The sequence below is a fragment of the Oncorhynchus gorbuscha genome, linkage group LG02, assembly GCF_021184085.1.
Source record: "Oncorhynchus gorbuscha isolate QuinsamMale2020 ecotype Even-year linkage group LG02, OgorEven_v1.0, whole genome shotgun sequence".
Taxonomy (NCBI): Eukaryota; Metazoa; Chordata; class Actinopteri; order Salmoniformes; family Salmonidae; genus Oncorhynchus; species Oncorhynchus gorbuscha.
The window spans coordinates 70,594,620-70,620,565 of record NC_060174.1 but is presented as its reverse complement, the minus strand read 5'-3'; the positions used below and the strand labels follow the sequence as shown (position 1 = coordinate 70,620,565).

The following is a 25,946-nucleotide window of genomic DNA, read 5'->3' as shown; positions in this document are numbered from 1 at the left end:
ACTATCTCCAGATAAGCTAAATTGAAAAACAGCGCTGTTTACTCAGAAGCGCTCAAAGGTTGAGAAAAGAAGTGGTTTGCTTCTACAGACAGATCAGTCTTCTCTTTTCAGAAGTAGGTATTTGCTTTCCAAACGGTAGGCCTACGTTTCTCTCGTGATTGTATTTAGATTTTTGTGAAAGGCAAACTGACCGCTGCACCCAAACATAGAAAAATAATTCATAGATGGCAGTTCCTAGTCAAGTCAGGACGGGAAGCCATTAGTTTAACAGTAAAGGTGCCAGGGTTAGAGGTTCCAAAATCTGTCTATGATTATATCGATGGCCACAACGCAACAAGCTGTTCTATATTTGGTGTATTATTTGGAATAATTGTATTAATGTCTGTTCAGAAAGGAGTAATCGAAGAAGAAGAACCATTTTTCTTTCAATTTATCAGGGGGCGCACCCCAGCACCCGTACTTTTCACAGTTATGCCCACCAGTCACCTCTCGAGTGCTGGAGATACAATGAGCTAAGCATGCCTTTTCTCAGCTCATTCACTCACACACGTAGTACACACTGTAGAAACATAGACACACTTTGGGCGAGAGAAAGTGCGGCCTTGGGATGAAAGAGACAGCTTGGCTCTGCGGCAGCGGTTAACAAAGGCCTCTCCACTGCAGGCGAGAGGAAAGAGTAGGAGAGAGAGAAGGGAGCATAGAGGAAGAGAGGAAAGGACAGTGGGCGTCTGGGAGGACCTGAGGAGGGGTCAGGTCAACAGCCTGGGCAAAGGGGCCCTCCATAGACCACTCCAGCTCCTCGGCTGCCAGACAAGTACTAATTGTACTGAGGGCATAGATCGCCCTCCTCAATAAAAGCTAAATTTTTAGTCTTCCCCTGGACGTGTGACTGGGAGAAAGAAACCCAGTCTATTTGAGAAGTGAATAAACTGAAAGTGTGTTAAAGAGAGTTGACTTGAAGAGAACTTGATATGATCTGACATCGCTCGTCCATATATTTATTTATTGTTAATTCCATTACTTTATTTAGATGTGAGTGTATTGTTGTGAAATTGTTAGATATTACTTGTTAGATATAACTGCACTGTTGGAGCTAGAAACACAAGCATTTCACTACACCCGCAATAACATCTGCTAAACACATGGATGTGACAATACAATTTGTTTTGAGCAACAAACTCAGACAGAAGGACAAATATGAATGGGAAGCAGCATTTTCTTTTTGACTAGACCCATTGAAGCCTCAATGGTATGATGTCCAGTGAAGGTAATAGTATATTACTGAATCACTTCAAATACAGACTGTCTGACAGGGCTGGTTAAAGGGAGCCATATCCTATTCATATAGGCTACCATGCCCACAACTCCTTAAATTGACACAATGTGTCTGGACTTTAACCATTGTTCTGGGTGCACGCATTTGACCTTTGAGGTTAGCCAATGAGATGCCTCATGCTGTGGGTGGACAAGAGGGCCAGTAAGCTTCTTCTTGCCGACAACAAGCTCTCTTCACTGTATCTCTTCTCTTCTTTTAGTGGAGTGACAGGATGTGAGCTGAAATTGAGAAGATCCACATGACATTTCCCACAGAGCAGGAATGACACTAGATCCATTAGACTTCTGTCTGAAATTCTCTCTGTGTAGTTTAAAGAGTCAGGAGACATTTTAACTGTAAAAACTTTTACATTTGTAGTAGGCCTACATAGTAACAGCCAACGTGACAATTTCCTCCTCATATTTTGCAACTGTGAGTTGCAGATAGTATTTTTCAGTCTCATTTGTGGAACATAATGGTATTGTGTAGTTGGACACCAGAGACATCCGTCACAAGAACCACACACACACACACACACACACACACACACACACACACACACACACACACACACACACACACACACACACACACACACACACACACACACACACACACACACACACACACACACACACACACACACACACACACACACACACACACAGAGGTAGATGGGGATCATTCAGCAGCACAGCGAACAATACACTGGTGCAAGAGTGTTGTCAGGTTACCTAGCAACCTCACTCCATAGTTGTCAGCAAATTGTTTAGAGTGGGATTTTCCCATAGACATGTAACAGAAAATCTGAGACCGTACACCTCGATGTGGAATATCTGTTAAAAGTACACCTCAGACTAGACACAATTCTGCAGTTCTGCTAAATAAAACACACATATCTTATTAGGTAACATTTGAATAACAGCACATTTTCTATAGAAAGATCAAAAGCTGGAGTAGCATTGTACCATTCCACAGATCCCAGACATGACGTGTGTTTTAAAACACTGAAATCCTCAGCGGGCTTCAAAATGTAACAGTCAGATTCACAAATCGATAGATTCTTCAGTCAGCCCTGTGATGATCAGCTAACAACAGGTCTGTGTTAGGTAGAGGATGGAACTCATTGACTCATATAGATGGGAACCTGGTGGGGGATGGAACTCATTGACTCATATAGACGGGAATCTGGTGGGGGATGGAACTCATTGACTCATATAGATGGGAATCTGGTGGGGGATGGAACTCATTGACTCATATAGACGGGAACCTGGTGGGGGATGGAACTCATTGACTCATATAGATGGGAATCTGGTGGGGGATGGAACTCATTGACTCATATAGACGGGAACCTGGTGGGGGATGGAACTCATTGACTCATATAGACAGGAGCCTGGTAGAGGATGGAACTCATTGACTCATATAGATGGGAACCTGGTTGGGGATGGAGCTCATTGACTCATATAGATGGGAACCTGGTGGGGGATGGAGCTCATTGACTCATATAGATGGGAACCTGGTGGGGGATGGAACTCATTGACTCATATAGATGGGGACCTGGTGGGGGATGGAACTCATTGACTCATATAGATGGGAACCTGGTGGGGGATGGAACTCATTGACTCATATAGATGAGAGCCTGGTGGGGGATGGGGTAGCCTGACAAGCCTCAGATCCCACCTGTTAGTCTGAAAATGGGGGTTGAACAACACCGTGGAAACGCTTTAGTGCCTTGAGGAGATGAGTGACAGCCAATATGAACCAAGTCACCAGAGAGCAGCCAGAGAGACACCAGAACGCCTGTCTGACACAGGGGACAAAGTCCTACTGTTCCATTTGTTTCCTCAAGATTCGGCAGAAATAACCGTCTTGTACTCTCAGAAACATTGGATGACAGGCTTACTTTGATGTCTTTGCCAATGACAGCATTGCCTCTCTGCAGGAGAATTGTGCAAGACTTCTTTCCCAGGGAAACAGAACGTACACTATGAGGTAATATCAGATTTCTCAAAGATAAAACAATCTCTGTGGTAATAGAAGCCCCCTTCAAATATACATGACTCTCTGCAGTTTCTATTGTCACATGTTATGTGCCATTATCCTTTGGTCCCCTCAGAACTGTACAGCAGTTTTTAAAAGCATCTGCCATCTGTGGTCATGGTGGGCATATGACCCACATGGATTCTGAATCTGCCCCACAGAAGCCCACAAACTGCACCATTCATCTGGTATTATGTGCTGGCTTTTGTCTTCACAATTGTAAATCAAACCATGATCAATGCTCCATTTTCAAGAGCAAAATAAATGTGGAAGTGTGTCCATGAGTGTTTGATGGTTCTCTTCCAAAACATTGTTTTAGTCAGAAAATAAAAATGTACAATTTTTTTTTTTAAATACTACATGTCTTTGTAACTGGAATAGGTACAAGAACTCATCAGCACACAATAGTATCACCATCAAGCAAACAGGACCATGTGACAAGCAGGCAGGACCATGTGACATGCAGACAGGACCATGTGACATGCAGACAGGACCATGTGACAAGCAGGCAGGACCATGTGACAAGCATGCAGGACCATGTGACAAGCAGGCAGGACCATGTGACAAGCAGGCAGGACCAAGTGACAAGGAGGCTGGACCATGTGACGAGCAGGCAGGACCATGTGACGAGCAGGCAGGACCATGTGACGAGCAGGCAGGACCAAGTAGACAAGCAGGCAGGACCATGTAACAAGGAGGCAGGACCAAGTGACAAGGAGGCAGGACCAAGTGACAAGGAGGCAGGACCAAGTGACAAGGAGGCAAGACCAAGTGACAAGCAGGCAGGACCAAGTGACAAGCAGGCAGGACCAAGTGACAAGCAGGCAGGACCAAGTGACAAGCAGGCAGGACCAAGTGACAAGCAGGCAGGACCATGTGACAAGCAGGCAGGACCAAGTGACAAGCAGGGAGGAGCAGGCAGGACCATGTGACAAGCAGGCAGGACCAGGCAGGACCAAGTGACAAGGAGGCAGGACCAAGTGACAAGGAGGCAGGACCATGTGACAAGGAGGCAGGACCATGTGACAAGGAGGCTTTGTTGCGTTTTTCTTTTCGCCTATAGCTTAATCTGCCCTTATCCGCTGGGCCCATGCGGTCCAAAGTAGCATTAATAAAATGTGGGCGGCCCCCGTCACAGCCACTGTGTGCAATGGTCTCAGGGCAGCACAGCACTGTGATCTGGCAGATAATGAACATGGCACATTAAGGCCTTTGTGATGGGCCTAAATGTTAACAAACGGCTGTGACGTGATACTGCATATTAAGCAGCCCCAGGTAACAACATGAATATGCCACAGATCACCACAGCCCACCACCATTGTGGCACGATGGATGGAGGCACAGTGACGCATGGTGCAGGGAGGGAGGAAGGGTCACATGTGCCACGGGCTTTGTGGCGGGGCTGGGCGCCCATCGTCCGTGGGTAACTGTCAGAGACAATGGCCCACTGCACTGACCCCTCCGTCATCGCTGGCTGACCCCACAGGGAGGGGCTGGGGGATTGGCTGGCTGCTGCCACTAATCCTCTGTCCTTATGTTGTGTAAGGTTAGTCCCCGTCTGGTTTGTCCTAGCGACAGCCCCAGCAACACACAGCCCGGCCTTGCCGACACACCATACAAAGCTCAGAAATTTTAAGTGTGTGAACATTACTGCTCATCTTGATAAGCAATAATGACTATGAAATTAATCATTTCAACACTGCTTTATTGTATGCTCAAAAAATATATATCATACCACCAGGACATGCTAACCTCCCCTGTTATTGGCAATGGTGAGAGGTTAGCATATTTTGGCGGTATGATCTTTGACTCTCTGTAACTTTCTCATTCATCATTAACCACAATTAATTCTGGGTTATCCGTAGTCTTGGTAGCATCCACATTAACGTAAGTGTTTAGAAACATATTATTTTCTTATTTACAATAAAAGTGATTCCAAAATGACAATACATTATTTACCAGTCATTTCTACTGGGCACAAAATAATTTTGAAACACTGCAAATGCATCCAACAAGTTTGTAGAGTGACAAGCTTGATGTAGTAGGAATATGGGACCAAATACTACACTTTTAGATACTTTATTTCTAAGAATTTTTAGGGCTGTCAATTTTGACCCTACCTTTGAGATTTTGTTATTATTTCATGTTAAAGAAAATCTCTTTCTCTGAGCAATTATATTAGTATTAAAAAATATTTGCCCATTTTTTTGGAGTGCAAAATATAGCTCAGTATTTTTTAGTAATTATTTTCCACAGTTCTAATTGCTCATTTTTATCAAGCGTGTCAATAATTTCGGACCCCGCTTTACTGCTGTCTCAAGACATACAACACAATAGGACAATTTAAAGATTGCAATTGCATCAAGGCCCTGAATCAATTGGAAGATCATTGTTGAGTGTTTTGGGTTACACGTTGACATAAGTCAGTTAGAACAGCACGGGGGCAGGCTAATGCGTGTCTTTGTAACGGATGTGAAACGGCTAGCTTAGTTAGCGGTGTGCGCTAAATAGCGTTTCAATCGGTTACGTCACTTGCTCTGAGACCTTGAAGTAGTAGTTCCCCTTGCTCTGCAAGGGCCGCGGCTTTTGTGGAGCGATGGGTAACGATGCTTCGTGGGTGACTGTTGTCGATATGTGCAGAAGGTCCCTGGTTCGCGCCCGGGTATGGGCGAGGGGACGGTTTAAAATTATACTGTTACATCTTCTCCTGAGTTACATTTGAAACCAAACATGCATTATTATCTAACCAGGCAATTCCCATAGAACTTAAGAGTAGGTGTTCGAGCTGGTGTTGCATCATTCTCTGAATCGAAATGGTTCTCTAAATCTAAGGCACTTTCTGTTAGAGAGCAACGCATCATTATTTAGGAATTTAGATTAAACTGATTTCAATTGAGAAACACAAAATGCCTCAAATACATTAATTGTGTAACCATGCTGTATATAGAACCCTTCTAACAGGAATGAGGAATAGGCACTATTCCTTATTCCACTTGAGTAATAAGAACAAACAAAATGCCCAATTCTGGTACTAAGCAATTACAAAGCTATTGCAGTTTTATTACACAGGTATAGAAGCAAATGTATGTCAAATGTTACCCAAATGTAATATATCCGATCTAGAAATGGAATTATGTCATGGTCCTTGAAGATAGGAAGAAAAAACAGAAAGGAATGGGTAGGAAGGAAGCTTGCTTGAACAGGGCAACGGAACCTCTTGTTTTCTGCCATGTCATGCAAATCCTCCTTCCCCATTACACAAATACTGCAGACCTCAAAATTACCAGATGCAGAGAAACACTACATCCTCAACATGTTTAAGAATAGCTCAAAAGCCGCCTGCTGGGGTAAAACGACCATGATTTCCACACAATGCAATCCGACTGCTGGATTGTACCGTTTGTTTTCCCAATACAAAAAGAGGAAACTGAAATAGTGTGGATAATGCTGCAATGATTTGCTTGTTTCTTCTCTGGTGATGGCCATATTCTCCCCAGTCGGTCTCCTCCTAGGCCTCAGACACAGCAGTTGCTATGTTGTAAAGAAGCAGCCCAGCTGATTGGCTTTGATCCCCCCCCCCCTTCCGCCCTGCCCTCCCCTCTCAGCATAGCCTCTTTGCACGTCATTTGATTTCCTTATTTAACAACCAACCCTGAAAATGCGTAGGAAGAAAGACGTCTAAATATAGACACAGCCACAATAGCTCACACCACGAGCAGCGCAGCAAAACTCTTTCCAACATCATGAGAAGACAAAACAGATGATGCATTTCTATCTGCTGATTATTAGGATAGGCTCAGGGATGGATTATCTGCACAGATAACATGGTGATGCACTAATCCAAAAGACTCACGGAAGAAAATGTATATCAAAGGACACCTACGCAAGCAAGATTCAAATGAAGAGTCAGAAGTCTGGTTGTTGTGACCGATATAATATAATCTTTATCATGTTATATGTCTATATAGGCTAGGCTACATACAGTGCATTCAGAAAGTATTCATATCCCTCGTCTTATTCCACATTTTGTTGTGTTACAGCCTCAAATTCAAAATGGAATGAATATTTTTTTTCTCTCTCCACACAATAGCCCATAATGATGAAGCGAAAACATGATTTTAGACAGTTCTGCATTTCTTTCATGAAATCTCATTTATGCCAATACACGATAGAATCACCTTTGGCAGCGATTACAGCTGTGAGTCTTTCTGGGTAAGTCTAAGAAATGTGCACATCTGGATTGTACAATATTTTGCACATTATTATTTTAAAAAAATTCTTCAAGCTCTGTCAAGTTGGTTGTTGATCATTGCTAAACAGCCATTTTCAAGTCTTGCCATAGATTTTCAAGACAATTCAAGTCAAAACTGTAACTAGGCCACTCGGGAACATTCAATTTCGTCTTGGTAAGCAATTCAAGTGTAAATTTGGACTTGAGTTTTAGGTTATTGTCCTGCTGAAAAGTGAATGTCTCTGAGCATCTGTTGGAAAGCAGACAACAAGGTTTTCCTCTAGGATTTTTGCCTGTGCTTAGCTTCATTCTGTTTCCTTTTTTAAACAAAAAAACCTCCCAAGTCCTTGCCGGTGACAAGCATACCCATAACATCATGCAGCCACCACCATGCTTGAAAGTATGGAGAGTGGTACTCAGTGAGGTGTTGGATTTGCCACAAACATAACACTTTGTATTCAGGATGTAAACTTAATTTCTTTGCCACATTTCTTCAGTTTTACTTTAGTGCCTTATTGCATACAGGATGCATGTTTTGGAACATCTGTCATTTAGGTTAGTATTGTGGAGTAACTACTAGGGTTGCGAAGGGTTGGAAACTTAACGGTCAATTTCCAGAATTTTTCCATGAGACGTTAAGCCCAGGAATTTGGGGAATTTAGCTTACATTCATCAAAAAGGTTAGCTTATAACAGTGAACCTTTTTTTGTGGGATACACATAAGGCAATTCTAGGTCTTGTGGCATATTTTGGTTAAACTATCCCCAATTCAATGGAATTGCAACCCTCTGCATGCAGTGCATTCTTCCATCACATGTGAAGTTCACTCTTCCATGATATGTACAGCTGATTCTCAAGATCTTGCACACTAATGAGATGCTATTGAGCCCACACTACTACACTGTCTGAGCCAAGGACTACATGCTTTCTGGTAAGTTATGATTACAATACTGGGTGGGGTGAATATATTTTATGACATACATGATTTTCTGTTAACTAGTGAATAGTAGCCTACAGCAAAGTGTGTTTAAATTATTTCTAACTTGTGAACAATTTCTGCTAGTTAGTTTTTGCTACCATGTGGGATTTAGCTTGATTGAGCCTGTTAACTGAAGAGTGTTAATTCACCGGTTTCCATACATGTTTCATTTTAAAACATATATCTTAAAAGGAGTTTAATCTAACTGCTTAACTATTTATCTGTACATGGAATTGTATATGTTTATTTTTTAGTCATTTTTTTCTTATCTTTACAGGACAATGCCACGGGCACTATCTGATGTGTGGAGACATTTCACTGCAGCTAATGTAGATGGAAAAGCTGTGTACATTTGCAAATACTGTGCCAAATAACTTGAAGAATGCAACAAAGATGCAGAATCATCTGGACAAGCGGATAAAGTTCCTTTAGCGCTCAAAACAAGCAACCTCTGACAAAAGTCCCTCTACTTCTATTTGAGGTGAAAATGATGAATCAGACACCTTATCGATAGCAACAGGAATCAGAAGATTTCTTGACTCAATGGAGGAACGGAGTCAGAGAAATGCTGATGAATGTCTTGCTTGAGCTGTGTATGCAACTGGTTCACCTCTGATGCTCACAGGTATTGGAAGAGATTTCTGAATGTTCCTAGCCCAGCATACACCCCTCCAATCAGACATGCCTTATCTACTCATTTGCTGGATGCAGAGTTCAACAGAGTTCAAGTGAAGGTCAAGCAAATCATAGAGAAAGCAGACTGTATTGCAATCATCTCTGATGGGTGGTCGAATGTTCGTGGGCAAGGAATAATTGAGGACATCATCTCAACCCCTGAACCATTATTCTACAAGAGCACAGACACAAGGGACAACAGACACACCAGTCTCTACATTGCAGATGAGCTGAAGGTTCATCACTGACCATGGACCACAGAAAGTATTTGAACTGGTGACAGACAATGCTGCGAACATGGAGGCAGGTTGGTCTAAGGTGGAGGAGTCCTACCCTCACATCACACCCATTGGCTGTGCTGCTCATGCATTGAATCTGCTCCCCAAGGACATCATGGCACTGAAAACAATGGATACACTCTACAAGAGAGCTAAGGAAATGGTTAGGTATGTGAAGGGTCATCAAGTTATAGCAGCAATCTACCTCACCAAGCAAAGTGAGAAGAATAAGAGCACCACATTGAAGCTGCCCAGCAACTCCTGTTGGGGTGGTGTTGTCATCATGTCCAGACTGCTGGGGGGGGGGGGGGGAGTCTCTCCAAGAAATGGCCATAACACAGTCTGCCGACATGGACAGCCCCATGAAGAGGATCCTGCTGGATGATGTAAACTCAGCAAAAAAAGAAACATCCTCTCACGGTCAACTGCGTTTATTTTCAGCAAATTTAACATGTGTAAATATTTGTATGAACATAACAAGATTCAACAACAGACATAAACGGAAACAAGTTCCACAGACATGTGACTAACAGAAATGGAATAATGTGTCCCGGAACAAAGGGACAGTCAGTATCTGGTGTGGCCACCAGCTGCATTAAGTACTGCAGTGCATCTCCTCCTCATGGACTGCACCAGATTTGCCAGATCTTGCTGTGATATGTTACCCCAATCTAAAACCACGGCACCTGCAATTTCCCAGACATTTCTGGGAGGAATGACCCTAGCCTTCACCCTCCGATCCAACAGGGATGCTCAATGGGATTGAGATCCAGGCTCTTCACTGGCCATGGCAGAACAATGACATTCCTGTCTTGCAATAAATCACGCACAGAACGAGCAGTATGGCTGGTGGCATTGTCATGCTGGAGGGTCATGTCAGGATGAGCCTGCAGGAAGGGTACCACATGAGGGAGGATGTCTTCCCTGTAACACACAGTGTTGAGATTGCCTGCAATGACAACAAGCTCAGTCCGATGATGCTGTGACACACCGCCCCAGACCATGACAGACCCTCCAAGTCCAAATCAATCTCGCTCCAGAGTACAGGCCTCGATGTAATGCTCACTCCTTCGACGATAAATGCGAATCCGACCATCACCCCTGGTGAGACAAAACCACAACTCGTCAGTGAAGAGCACTTTTTGACAGTCCTGTCTGGTCCAGCGATGGTGGGTTTTAGCCCAGAGGAAACATTGTTGCCGGTGATGTGTGGTGAGGACCTGCCTTCCACCTGCCTACAAGCCCTCAGTCCAGCCTCTTTCAGCCTATTGCAGACAGTCTGAGCACTGATGATTGAGGCATTGTTCGTTCCTGGTGTAACTCAGGCAGTTGTTGTTGCCATCCTGTACCTGTACCGCAGGTGTGATGTTCGAATGTACTGATCCTGTGCAGGTTTTGCTACACGTGGTCTGCCACTGTGAGGACGATCAGCTGTCAGTCCCGTCTCCCTGTAGCGCTGTCTTAGGCGGCTCACAGTATGGACATTGCAATTTATTGCCCTGGCCACATCTGCAGTCCTCATGCCTCCTTGCAGCATGCCTAAGGCACGTTCTGCCAGATGTGCAGGGACCCTGGGCATCTCTCTTTTAGTGTTTTTCAGAGTCAGTAGAAAGGCCTCTTTAGAGTCCTAAGTCTTCATAACTGTGATCTAAATTGCCTAGCGTCTGGAAGCTGTTAGTGTCTTAATGACCGTTCCAGAGGTGCATGTTCATGAATTGTTATGGTTCATTGAACAAGCATGGGAAACAGTGTTTAAACCCTTTACAATGAAGATCTGTGAAGTTATTTGGATTTTTATGAATTACCTTTGAAGAACAGGGTCCTGAAAAAGGGATGTTTCTTTTTTTGAAAAATTGGTGGCCATCCGGGCGAATTGAAGGCTTTTTGAGCCTGATAACGTGCCATCCTCAACAAGGTTGGAAAGTGACAGTGAAGATGAGGCCTCAAGAGTCTGATGTTCAAGAGGTGGACATTGTGGAGGTCCAGGGAGAAGACATGGAAGCCGGAGAGGAAGACAACCAAAGCCTTAGTTTCTAGACTATAATTTTACAGATGTATGTTGAAATCTTTTTTGGGAGAAGCGATGGATCTTTGGGGATCATTCAATATTCCCTTTCTTTTGTTGTTCAGTGAAATCATCCCATGTGAAGAGTCAACTCATTTAATTAAAGTTCAATTCGTAAATAAAAAATCTATTGGAAGGATTTACTCATTTGTAATTGTCTACTTATGATAAGGTAAAAGGTTTATGTTTCTGTCTCCATATATGGTAAATATATCCAATAAAAAAAAACATATACATTTAAATTGTATTAATATTAATTTGCATGCATTTCCATTGTTTCCCATATATTCCAACACAAATGTTCCACCTCTGAATATACCCCAAAATGTGCAACCCTAGACACTACAATGTTGATCCATCCTCAGTTCTACTGTAACAGCCATTAAACTCTGTAAATGTTTTAAAAAGTCACCATTGGCCTCATGGTAAAATCCCTGAGTGGTTTCCTTCCTCTCCGGCAACTTGAGGTACGAATGACGCCTGCATCTTTGTTGTGACTGGGTGTATTGATACACCATCCAAAGTGTAATTAATAACTTCACCATGCTCAAAGGGACATTCCCTGTCTGTTTTTCATTAATTTTTTAAACACATCTACCAATAGTTGCTGCTCTTTGCGAGGCATTGTAAAACCTCCTTGGTCTTTGTGGTTGAATTTGTGTTTGAAATTCACTGCGCGACTAAGGGACCTTACAGATAATTGTATGTGTGGGGTATAGAGATGAGGTTGTCATTCACAGAGTGAGTCCATGCAACTCATTATGCAAATGTGTACTCCTGAACTCTATAACAAAGGGGTTGAATACTTGTTGACTCATGACATTTCAGCTTTTCATTTGTTATTGAAAAATGAAAAAAATTCAAAAAGCATAATTCCACTTTGATATTATGTGGTATTGTGTGTAGGCCAGTGACACAAAAGCTCAACTGAATCAATTTTAAATTCAGGCTGTAACAAAATGTAGAAAAAGTCTAGGGGTGTGAACAATTTGAAGGCACTGTATAACCTGTAAGAAAAAAAAAACTATGTTCAAGCTTTTAGAGTAACCTTCCCTACAAAGTATTTAATCTGTCCCTAGAGGCTGTTTGAATTATTATTGGATATCATCTAGTGTCATTCATTGCTAAAGTGTAACAGACATACTGATTCACAGCCACAGAGACAACGACAGGGAGACATAACAAAGAACAGGCCAACATGGAGACAGAACGACAGACAGAACGACAGACAGAACGACAGAAAGAAAGACAGACAGAAAGACAGACAGAACGACAGACAGACAGACAGACAGACAGACAGACAGACAGACAGACAGACAGACAGACAGAGGGGGTGTGTGAGAGATGTCAAGAGTCAGACAGGGATTAGTGTGTGAAAACTGAAGCACCACCTTGCAGTACTCCATTTGGAGAGCAAAGCACCATTATCTTTTCACCGGCAAGGCACACAGTAAAAAAACAGCCATGGATGGAGTGCCATAATAAAGCTCTTTCAGTAAGAGTATAATGCGAGTTCAAGCCTCTCTTGATTGCGCTCAAGTGCGGGTCTCTGGGAGAGATGCCCCTGTTTTGCAACACAACTGTGACAGACACTTTAACCCGTCGCTATTCACTTCTCTCATTCATCACACAAATTAACTGATCAGTTAGGCCATTTAGCTGGATTGACAATTGATATTTTCCACTCTGCTGTTATATACACGGGACTCATGAGAACACTTGTGGAGCCCTATGGGAGTGTCAAGCTGACAGGCTTGTCAGATTTCTGCCAGTTAGGATTTTATGGTCAAGCCCAAGACAGATCTGGGCGACTTATGGTTAACATCTCTCTCTGCTCCAATTGTCACTACAATCTTCTCAAACAAACAGATGGGGGTGATTCAACCCAGATGGTTCGGGCTTTTGGACCTATGAAATACTTTGACTAAAACTAGTGCTTCAGTTTGGTGCTGTAATACTACCGATATTCTTTCCAGCATCCCCACATTTGTCTGGTTCAGGGGGTGTGAAGATGGGATCAGGGTATACAGTGGGGCAAAAAAGTATTTAGTCAGCCACCAATTGTGCCAGTTCTCCCACTTAAAAAGATCAGAGAGGCCTGTAATTTTCATCATAGGTACACTTCAACTATGACTGACAAAATGAGGGGGGAAAATCACATTGTAGGATTTTTAATGAATTTATTTGCAAATTATGGTGGAAAATAAGTATTTGGTCACCTACAAACAAGCAAGATTTCTGGCTCTCACAGACCTGTAACTTCTTTAAGAGGCTCCTCTGTCCTCCACTCGTTACCTGTATTAATGGCACCTGTTTGAACTTGTTATCAGATCGTTGCTGGTTGAATGTCTATAAGGCAGGGTGAGTAGACCATAACGATCCAGTTTCTCAGTGATGGACATCCTGAACTAACAAGAAAACCCAGTGTGAAGGAAGAAGTGAAAGTGGCAGTGTGTGTGGTGACGGTAAAAGGCGTACTGTAGAGTGAGCCTAGAGCACCCACTCATTGCTTTCTATTTCTGACACTCACTTGAAGTCTTTCTTTGTCCTGAAACAGGTTTACCATAACTCGTGTTGCTGTTCAATGACCACTCAAGAAGTCCGAACCTTGTTGAAGATGCATGAAACGTAAAGAAAATGCACTCTTCAAAAACCCCTGAAGGGAAGAGTAATAGCCTGTGCTTTCCTCAAATAGAAACCTGACAATCTCATTCAAATGTGATGAGCACGAAAGCATATCAGTAGTATAATTTAATTTGCATAAAGAGTAGGTTATTGATACATCTTTGTGGATGTTGGCGACTGAATGCAGGCTGGACAAATGTCATAACAGCTGAGAATATTCTGAACAAAAATATAAGTGTTGGTTCCAATGTTCATGAGCTGAAATAAAACATCTCAGAAATGTTCCACACACACAAAAAAAACTCAAATGTTGTTCACAAATTTGTTTACATTCCTGTTAGTGAGAATTTCTCATTTGCCAAAATAATCCATCCACCTGACAGGTGTGGCATATCAAGAAGCTGATTAAACAGCATGATCATTACACAGGTGAACAATAAAATGCCACAGATGTCTCAAGTTGAGGGAGCATGCAATTGGCATGCTGACTGCAGGAATGTCCACCATAGCTGTTGCTAGAGAACTGAATGTTAATTTCTCTACCATAAGCCGCCTCCAACATAATTTTAGAGAAGTTGGCAGTACATCCAACTGGCCTCATAACCACAGACCATGCCAGCCCAGGCCTATGCCCCCCCAGGCCAACCCATGGCTGTTCCCCTGGCCCATCATGTGAAATCCATAGATTAGGGCCTAAAGAAATTACTTCAATTGACTGATTTCCTTATTAGGAACTGACACACACACAACCGGAGTGCCAAGTCTAGGGCCAAAAGGCTCCTCAACAGCTTCTATCCCCAAGCCATAAGACTGCTGAACAATTAATAAAATCTCCACCAGACAATTTACATTGACCCCCCCTCCCTTTTGTACACTGCTGCTACTCACTGTTTATTATCTATGCATAGTCACTTCACCCCCAACTACATGTACAAATTACCTCAACTAACCTGTACCCCTGCATACTGACTCGGTACCGGTGCCCCATGTATTTATATTCGTTATTCTAATGGGGTTACTTAAAAAAAATAAAAAAAATACAAACTTTAGTCTGCTTGGTAAATATTTTCTTACCTCTTCTTGAACTGCACTGTTGGTTAAGGGCTTGTTATGTAAGCATTTCACAGTAAAGGTATACACTTGCTATATTTGGCACATGTGACAAAAAGTTTGATTTGGGGTCTTGAGTGCACAAAACATTAGGAACACCTGCTCTTTCCATGACAGACTGACTAATAATAATAATAATAATAATAATATATGCCATTTAGCAGACGCTTTTATCCAAAGCGACTTACAGTCATGTGTGCATACATTCTACGTATGGGTGGTCCCGGGGGATCGAACCCTCTACCCTGGCGTTACAAGCGCCATGCTCTACCAACTGAGCTACAGGACCACCCGTTAGGTGAAAGCTATGATTCCTTATTCAGGTCACTTGTTAAATCCACTACAATCAGTCAATATGAAGGGGAGACCAATTGTATAATTATTTTTTAGCCTTGAGACATGGATTGTATGTGTGCGCCATTCAGCATGTGAATCGGCAAGACAAAAGATGTAAGTGCCTTTGAACGGGGTATGGTAGTACGTGCCAGTTGCACCGGTTTGAGTGTGTCAAGAATGGCAACGCTGCCGTTTTTTTGTGTGACGCTAAACAGTTCTCGGTGTATCAAGAATGGTCCACAGCCAAAGGACATCCAGACACCTTGACAACTGTGGGAAGCATTTGAGTCAACATTGTCTAGCATTCTTGTGAAACGCTTTCAACCCATGTCCAGACGAATTGAGGCTGTTCTGGGGGCAAAATGGGGTGCAACTCAATATTAGGAAGGTGTTCCTAATGTTCTGTACACGCAGTGTATATGCCCATGAGTATGTTATTGCTCTATAATAGGCTACATTTTCCGTATTATTTTATTACTTTGATATAATATTTTCCAACTAAACACTACCATATTATGGGCCTAAAGACTGGAGCCGATATGTAGGCCATCACCCGTTGCGCAATTTAAACACTGGTTCCTCAGAACTGTTTGCACACGCTACTCAACTCATCCCAGACACGACTGAAATTATTTTGTTCACACAGCCAGGTGCAGGGAACGCATTAAAAAACATATTGGCCTTAAATTGGCTCAGAAATATACTCAGGGAAATTATCAAGATTATTGGCATGAGGAGCATTTACCATTGCCGAGAAATTCTCTGCTATTTCATGTTGCATTTCGTTTTGTCTCCGAACTTGGCTTGTCTGATGCAGAAATGCGGAATCGTGAACAAGAACAGAATTAAAATGTGAGTAATTTGGCCCGTTCCATCAACACGCAATACATTGCTGCAAAAATTCCAGGGTTTCCAGCCAAATATTTCACCTCGAGAAAGAGGTCACAGTAACCAGATCAACGTCAGTGACAATGTCCATTTATAGCTATATCAATAGTAGACAATGTGGGAAGTCGCCGTGCATGTTTAAATGTAGGCCTATTCTTTAAATAATCATGTATAGCATCGCGCAATACAGCAAACAACTGCAGTGTATTGTGCAAAACATGAGGAAATTGATGGAGTGCCTAGCTTAGCCACCAAAGAAATGCAGCCCAAGAAGACATACGTATAACTCCGCAGTTTGGACCGCCGTATTTATGCGTTTTCAAGAGTTAATTACCTCTAAAGTACGTATCTCTTGCTGTGTGAGGTCATTGGACGCGGCGCATTTGGTCCGGAGCCCCTGTAAACTGGAGATGGAGATTTCAATCATGTTCTGGATGAGTTCGCATTGGTGTAGCGCGGCCATCGCTGCGCCACCGCCACTATCCCTCTCCGACTGCTCATCACTCTCGACCATCTTTCCACCTTTATCAGACACACTATCCATTCCTCGGCATTGGGCACGGCTTTAGGGGGTAGATGCACTTTAAAATGCACATGCACCAGCTACGCAATGTTATGGAACTTAACAAATATCCCAAAATTGAGCAGAAAAAGCGCCAAATTCGGATATAGAAATACAAATGTTCGATATCAATATCCTGGTCCAAAGCAATCCAAAGTCCAACAGTGTTCGGGTTGTATATTCTCTTGCCGAGAGACTCTCTCCCCCTGCTGAAAGCTCTCGCCTAGGCTTTTATCGTCTGTCAGCTGTTGGAGACATCACGGACCCGTTGCAGTTCGGGAAATGAAGTTTTTTAATATGGCTGGGCATCCGCTGATTTGGGGCTTAATAAATACGTGTCTCAGTTTGGGCATATTGTCCTGACTAAACGTCGCTGGTTCTCTAGCCTGTTTGAGAGGACCAATAAAATATTTTCTTATAAAGTCTTGCCAACAAATTATCCTCACCACACACACCTTGAGCTGAAGTATATCGCTCCATAGAACAAGAAGCGATGATGCCGAGATCTACTGCAGTATACTACCCAGTCATATTAGCACAATAATACTCCACAACCTGTGAACTTGACAATTGCTACTTGACATGCTATAATGTGCAGAATTAGACCCAATCACATTGTGGAGTGAATCGGTGTGAGGGCCAGCAATGTTCACTCCGGATCTGTAAGCACATGTGATGTGTCCCTGGAATTCTCCATCTACATCACTTACCCTCTCCTCTCTTATTTCTGACACAGGACTATAAACAATGCCTTGCTTTCCTTAAACACACTGCCTGCATCCCACCTTAAATGAAATGACCAGGGTGCAGGGTTTCCCCATAATGTTAACTCGGAGAGGAACAAAACTGCACATGTATGAGAGTGGGATAGGTGATAGGATCACAAAGGCAAGATTTGAGCTGCAGTCTGGTGAATGTAAGCCCTTATGAGTGAGCCCTGTCCTGGATAAGCACATGTGGGTGCTGGCTTATGACTCCACACACTTAGCCACTACATCGAGAGAGATCAGAGCACAAAATAAGCTATTTTAGTAGGCACTCATCCTAAATGCAGATTACAAGGTAATCCCCTATAAGGTCCCACTGTCACCTTCAGGGTATGTGACCGCTCTCCTCTTGCTTTCTCAGCCCCACATAGCAATGCTGACTAGAGACACACACTGACATCAACGTGTGTCCTGGCTTAGACTCCGGAGACTCTGCCACCTTTTACATCACCTACACACTCAAAGAGTAAGTCTCGTTTCCAGAAACGTGCTCTCCTTTTTTGTGTGTATTGGACTGAGCTTGTTACATTCTTGCCAAGGGTAAAGCACAGAGAGCATCAAGGTAAGCAAAGCATTTTCTCAATGTTAGAATTCCCCCAAATTCAGCAAGGCCTCATTTACGGAAAAGCTGACAATTTGGTCTGAAAGCAATAGGACGAGTGAGGAAAGGAGGCACTTGTCAGCTTGTTGACATGACTTGCTGAGCTGAGGGTAGACACACACATCCTTTTGCCAGCCCACTCGGCCTGGCGGCCTTTTGGGCGGTTTGTACTGCAGCCCGATTGGCCAGCCAGGCTGCTGCATCTTAGTGTAGGGGCAAGCCTCCCAGGCAGCGTTGCATCAGATTCAATTGGATTGTGGACAATCTGATTGCGTGTCCTTTTGTGACGGGGATCTCCTGAGCCAACCCTGCAGGTCTGAGAAGAGAGGATGAGCCCAGGAAGGGCCACAGACACTGGGACTGCTGCTCCATAACAACACAGCCTACCTGTACAATCTAAATTGTAAAGTCTTGAGTGTGAGGTTCACATGTCTAGTTTAGACACACCGCATATGTAAAAAGGGACATTAAACATCCCAATCCTAACCTCGGACAGGGAGGGGGACACTAGAACCAGGCATGATCTGAGGAGCAGGGTGGACAGTCAGGCTTAGATTAAAGCTCCATCTGCAGTTGCCATGCAATTAGCAGCATAAAGGCCTGACAGGCTTAATCACACCAACATGCATGTCACTCAGCCATAGCCAGCCCTGCTTGCCCAGTTGCCACTACAACACATACAGGCTGGAGCCCCCTTCAGGACAGGGGTGGCAATGACTACCGCGGGAGGCCATGCAGAGACAAAGAAAGACTGACGGCAAGGGAGGAATAAAGAATAGAACTACAAAACAGAAGAGCAAGAACAATCAAGATACTGGGGGGAATATGGTAGAGATTAGCATGATATCAAAAGAGAAACAACACTGATGTGTCATACAGTACTATCGGAAGAAATGCAATGAGGAAAAAACTGCACATGAGATGCAGATGCGATGAAGTTAAATACATTTGTGTAGAGCACCATCTACTGGGCAAAGTAGGTTTGCCGTTAGAGCTCAGTGGGCAAACTCCAAAACCATTCAAGATCCAATGCAGCCGTTTTGATCTCAATATTAAATTATTTATGTAACATTTAAGTACTTTACTGTGATTGTTTTAAATGGAAATTGTAAAAAATAAACCAAAATAGCTTCGTTGCAAAGAGCATTTTCTCAAGGAATAATTTTGCTAGGACAGTCTGGGGGTGGTCTGAGTGGGGAGGGGAAATCAGAAATCTAGCTGTTATTGGAAGAGAGGTTTGGAACTACTTATTGGGTTATTATCTAATTTACCCCCTGGTGATGTCACCAGGCAGGCCAACACTCCATCCCACCAAAACAGGCAGAAATTTCAGGTGGTCATTTGAAATATCTAGTACACTAAAAGGGTATTATGATAAGTTTCACAATATTGTTCCAACCTCTGTGTGGTAATATATATAAAACACAGAAAAATCACATCTTCTACACTGGGCCTTTAACTTAGTCGAAAAAGTAGAGGCAGTGAGATTGAATAATTTTACTGAGCAGCATTGATTACTATCACAAATAGTCCTTGTTAAGTCGGGAGATGCATTGGACATGAGAAACGGAATAAAATGGCAACAGTTTACATTAGGCTTATTCCAGAGAAATAACCTGTGTAATTACTTTGTACCAAGCATGAAAGCACAAGTATTTACGTAAAACAGAAATAAAAGTGATATGTCTGACATACCATATTTAAAATGGTAAACACCATATTTTTAGGAATTAGAACTAATTAATCCTAGAAATGTAATAGGATATCTATGGTAAATGCAGACTCAAATAGAGCACTTAGAAGTAAACCTGCAAAAAAATCAGTGGCAGTTCTCAGTCAGTGTTGATGTCACTTCCTTTAAATTAGGCATCTAGATACTTAGGCATGAGGCAACTCTGGCAGATTCTTCATTCACACTTAATGAGGAGCAACAGGAAACAGAGACAATAGAGGGAAGGGAAAGAATGTCCGCTCACAATGTTATATTCTGGGAACTCGTCTTTAAACTACAGAGCATGGGAGCACACACTGGCACATACAACATACATCAGATATAACATGCCCTACTATAGTTCTATGTTGATTTAACATCTGTCACACAGAAAAAGACCAAGAACACGGGGTATAACACAACTGTATTATTCACGTAGCAAACAAAAGCAGTATAAGAAAATATTTGTTTATGAAAGTTATCTTGAAAATGCAAAAGACAGAAGTGTATATTTTCCTATTTTTGAATTAGGTTGAGAAGTAAAGAGATTATACTATACTAGATTAGATCATTTCTCTAGATCTACACCAGCATGTCTCTCACAGATACAAATCAATTGTATAAGTCATAAAAAGCATTAACATCCATTTTTCTTCAACCTGCATTTGATAACATGAATTGTAATGTAATTGGCTGATAAGTTTCCAGCATATATGCTTTTTCAAATAGGAAAATAGAGGAATACAGTATAATGCGTACAATAAGAATCACAAATTAGCATTAAATACATTTTGTCTTCTGATTGGGTTGATGGTGAGTCATTCAGGATAACAAGCCCAAAGACGTGCACTCTAATTGGTTCATGTTTTAATCAACATTGGCTCTATACTGTACATTCATGTAACACGCAATCCTTTGGAGGGAGCTACGGTAACATGGAAGAAAATATCATTATGCCAAGTCGCAGGTGCCCCCTGACCAACACACAGGACAATAGAATAATTAAACAATCACGCAAACCCAAATAAAAAAATGCTCAGACTGAAATGAAATCCTGGCTTACATGAGAACACGTAACCCTCTAGTTGTGGTATAGCTAGAACATATCATATTTCAGTGTAACACAATCTATAAAGAGTTTCCAAGTAATCTAGAATTTACAAGTTCACCTTTGTTAAAGTAGAGGGAAGCTACAGCTAGACATGGTGATAATTAGGTTTGTGGTCTGATAAGAAGACATTGTCATCTAAATTGCATTTGCTAAAACAGTATTTTCTTTAGGGTAGGACTGATATTGAAAAGTCTTGCCATTTGTACTGAATTGTATTCCAGAAAAGGCCAACAGAGTTGTATCTTCTCTCTCTTGTATAGCTAGAGAATGCAATAACAAAACCAATTATAAATTGGTCCAAAGAAAATCCCCCCACAAGGACTATACCATACTAGGCACATAATATCAGAACATATCAGAATATTTTCAGCTGTGTTTAATCAGTTGGGGTAAATAGCAGAGAAGAGGGTGAAACACAACAAGAAAATTGCGGCTGAGTAAGATTCCCTGAGCATTGATTATTTTCTTGCTACCTACGGCATATCTACATAGTTTATGGTAGTGACATCCCCAAGATCGTAAATCGTTTAAACCATTTCAATTTATACATATCTAGCTACATACAGTGCATTCAGAAAGTATTCAGACCCCTTCACTTTTTCCAGAATTTCTTACGTTACAGCCTTATTCTAAAAGTGATTAAATACAAAAACTCAATCTACAGACAATACCCCATAATGATACAGCAAAAACTGTTATTTTTATGTTTGTTAATTTATATATATATATATTTATTTTTTAAACAAAGAAATACCTTATTTATATAAGTATTCAGACCCTTTGCTATGAGATTTGAAATTGAGCTCTGGTGCATCCTGTTTCCATTGATCATCCTTCAGATGTCTGTTCAACTTGACTGAGTCCACCTGTGGTGAATTTAATTGATTGAACATGATTTGCAAAGGTACACACCTGTCTATATAATGCCCACAATTGACAGTGTATGTCAGTGCAAAAACCAAGCCATGAGGTTGAAGGAATTGTCCGTAGAGCTCAGATACAGGATTGTGTCGAGGCACAGATCTGGGGAAGGACACAAAAAAAATGTACGCAGCATCGAAGATCCCTAAGAACCCAGTGGCCTTCATTATTCTTAAATGGAAGAAGTTTGGAACCACCAAGACTCTTACTAGAGCTAGCCGCCCGGCTAAACTGAGCAATCGCGGGAGAAGGGCCTTGGTCAGGGAGGTAACCAAGAACCCGATGGACACAGACAGAGCTCGAGTTCCTCTGTGAAGATGGGAGAACCTTCCAGAAGGACCACCATCTCTGCAGCACTCCACCAATCAGGCCTTTATGGGAGCCTGCAAGCTGACTTCAGTCGCCAGTTGTACAGTGTTTCCTCAGACACATTGGTACGGCTGGCTTACGGGTTAAGCAAGCAGTATGTCAAGAATCAGCGGCTTGGCGGGGTTGTGTTTCGGAGGACGCATGGCTCTCGACCTTCACCACTCCCGATTCCATACGAGAGTTGCAGCGATGGGACAAGACTAACTATCATGCTCTACCAACTGAGCAACATGGGATCTATCACAGCATATTGGAAGAATGTCATTCATATTCCATCCAAGAAAATGGTGCCATCTGGTTTGCTTAATATAAAGAACTTGGAATTATTTATACTTGTTCTTTTGATTACTTACAGTGGGGCAAAAAAGTATTTAATCAGCCACCAATTGTGCAAGTTCTCCCACTTAAAAAGATGAGAGAGGCCTGTAATTTTCATCATAGGTACACTTCAACTATGATAGAAAGGATTTTTAATGAATTTATTTGCAAATTATGGTGGAAGATAAGTATTTGGTCACCTACAAACAAGCAAGATTTCTGGCTCTCACAGACCTGTAACTTCTTCTTTAAGAGGCTCCTCTGCCCTCCACTCGTTATCTGTAATAATGGCACCTGTTTGAACTTGTTATCAGTATAAAAGACACCTGTCCACAACCTCAAACAGTCACACTCCAAACTCCACTATAGCCAAGACCAAAGAGCTGTCAAAGAACACCAGAAACAAAATTGTAGACCTGCACCAGACTGGGAAGAATGAATCTGCAATAGGTAAGCAGCTTGGTTTGAAGAAATCAACTGTGGGAGCAATTATTAGGAAATGGAAGACATACAAGACCACTGATAATCTCCCTCGATCTGGGGCTCCACGCAAGATCTCACCCCGTGGGGTCAAAATGATTACAAGAACAGTGAGCAAAAATCCCAGAACGGGGGGACCTAGTGAATGACCTGCAGAGAGCTGGGACTAAAGTAACAAAGCCTACCATCAGTAACACACTACGCCGCCAGGGACTCAAATCCTGCAGTGCCAGACGTGTCCTCCTGCTTAAGCCAGTACATGTCCCGGCCCGTCTGAAGTTCACTAGAGAGCATTTGGATGATCCAGAAGAAGATTGGGAGAATGTCATATGGTCAGATGAAACCAAAATATAACTTTTTGGTAAAACCTCAACTCTTCGTGTTTGAAGGACAAACAATGCTGAGTTGCATCCAAAGAACACCATACCTACTGTGAAGCATGGGGGTGGAAACATCATGCTCTGGGGCTGTTTTTCTGCAAAGGGACCAGGACGACTGATCCGTGTAAAGGAAAGAATGAACGGGGCCATGTATCTTGAGGTTTTGAGTGAAAACCTCCTTCCATCAGCAAGGGCATTGAAGATGAAACGTGGCTGGGTCTTTCAGCATGACAATGATCCCAAACACACCGCCCGGGCAATGAAGGAGTGGCTTCGTAAGAAGCATTTCAAGGTCCTGGAGTGGCCTAGCCAGTCTCCAGATCTCAACCCCATAGAAAATCTTTGGAGGGAGTTGAAAGTCCGTGTTGCCCAGCAAAGCCCCAAAACATCACTGCTCTAGAGGAGATCTGCATGGAGGAATGGGCCAAAATACCAGCAACAGTGTGTGAAAACCTTGTGAAGACTTACAGAAAACGTTTGACCTCTGTCATTGCCAACAAAGGGTATATAACAAAGTATTGAGATAAACTTTTGTTATTGACCAAATACTTATTTTCCACCATAATTTGCAAATAAATTAATTAAAAATCCTACAATGTGATTTTCTGAAAATTTTCCCCCTCATTTTGTCTGTCATAGTTATAATAATATTATTATAGTTGAAGTGTACCTATGATGAAAATTACAGGCCTCTCATCTTTTTAAGTGGGAGAACTTGCACAATTGGTGGCTGACTAAATACTTTTTTGCCCCACTGTTAGTATATTTTAAACCAAATACTTTGAGACCTTTACTCAAGTAGAATTTTACTGGATGACTGACTTCTACTTGGAACCACCAAGTAAAAGTATCTTTACTTTTACTCAAGTATGACAGTCGGGTACTTTTTCCACAACTGCATGACAGCCAACTTGGAGTTTGCCAAAAGGCACCTAAAGGACTCTCAGACCATGAGAAACAAGATTTTCCGGTCTGATGAAACCAAGATTGAACTCTGGCCTGAATGCCAAGCATCGCGTCTGGAGGAAACCTGGCAACATCCCTACGGTGAAGCATGGTGGTGCCAGCATCATGCTGTGGAGACGTTTTCAGAGGCAGGGACTGGGAGACCAGTCAGGGTCGAGGGAAAGAAGAACGGAGCAAAGTACAGAGATCAGAGAGATTGTCATATTTCCATTTTCAATTTTGTATAATTTTGCGGGAGCATTTTTTAAATAACTGTTTTTGCCTTGTCATTATGGGTTATTGTGTGTAGATTGATGAGGTGAAAAAAACAATTTGATCAATTTTAGATCTTTTAGATCTTTAGGCTACAACATAACAATGTGGAAAAAAGTCAAGGGGTCTGACTAATTTCTAAATGCACTTAATAAATACAAGTCTAAACCAGCGTGAGCAATATCAGGAAGTACTGGTATTGTCCAAAAAATAATATGGAAGACAAAATATAAAAACTTCTATCAAGTCTTACTGGTCTCATTTACAGTAGGATCACATAAAGCCATTGGATCAGTGTGATAGTCTCGAGCTTCCTTTCCTAAGTAGCTACAAGCAACACAGGAGTAAAACTGTTATCTTCAAATAATAGACATAATTTCTTCTTCTTTAAATAACAAAAACATACCACTTGAGTAAAAGTTCTGAGGTGCAAAGAGGTATACTCTGAGAGACATAGCAGTGATATTCACCAGCAAGAACACATGTGGTTGAAAAAGACAATTAATTTAGAATGAAAATGGTAGAATATGAAAATTGCAAGTAGAGTTAACCGTGACAGTTAAGCCTCAACTCACAATTGAAGGTCTAACTGCTCTACTGTAAGCAAAAAAGATGTAGGGGCCACAAACAGAAGAAGGAACTTCATAGTGTTTCTAATAATGTACATGAGAAACAGTAAATGAATTATTTTATAAACTTACTAAATAGGCATAGGCATGCTAAAGGTGAAAACTCATGGATACTGTTACACTGAAGGTCCAGATTCAGATTCAAACCAGGGCTCGCTGGTTACACTGGAAACAGTATTCCCCTACATTAGTCATCTCTGGGAATATACAGTTAAAGTTGGAAGTTTACATACACAGCCAAATACATTTAAACTCAGTTTTTCACAAATCCTGACATTTAATCCTCATAAACATTCCCTGTCTTAAGTCAGTTAGGATCACCACTTTATTTTAAGAA

At 42.0% G+C, this 25,946-nt stretch overlaps 1 protein-coding gene and 1 non-coding gene across 5 annotated transcripts in view; both read right to left on the bottom strand.

The window, feature by feature from the left end:
- ksr1a (kinase suppressor of ras 1a) overlaps window positions 1-17,325 on the bottom strand; it is a 46,283-nt gene extending 28,958 nt beyond the window's left edge. For all 4 annotated transcript variants that reach the window (XM_046319929.1, XM_046319937.1, XM_046319922.1 and 1 more), the window contains exon 1: window positions 16,877-17,325. In XM_046319929.1, coding sequence (XP_046175885.1) covers window positions 16,877-17,086 — 210 coding nt within the window. In that variant the 5' untranslated portion in view covers window positions 17,087-17,325. The remainder of the gene's footprint in view (window positions 1-16,876) is intronic.
- trnat-ugu lies at window positions 15,537-15,607 on the bottom strand. Its single transcript has one exon. It is a non-coding gene; the product is annotated as a tRNA-Thr (tRNA).
- Window positions 17,326-25,946: the final 8,621 nt, after the last annotated feature.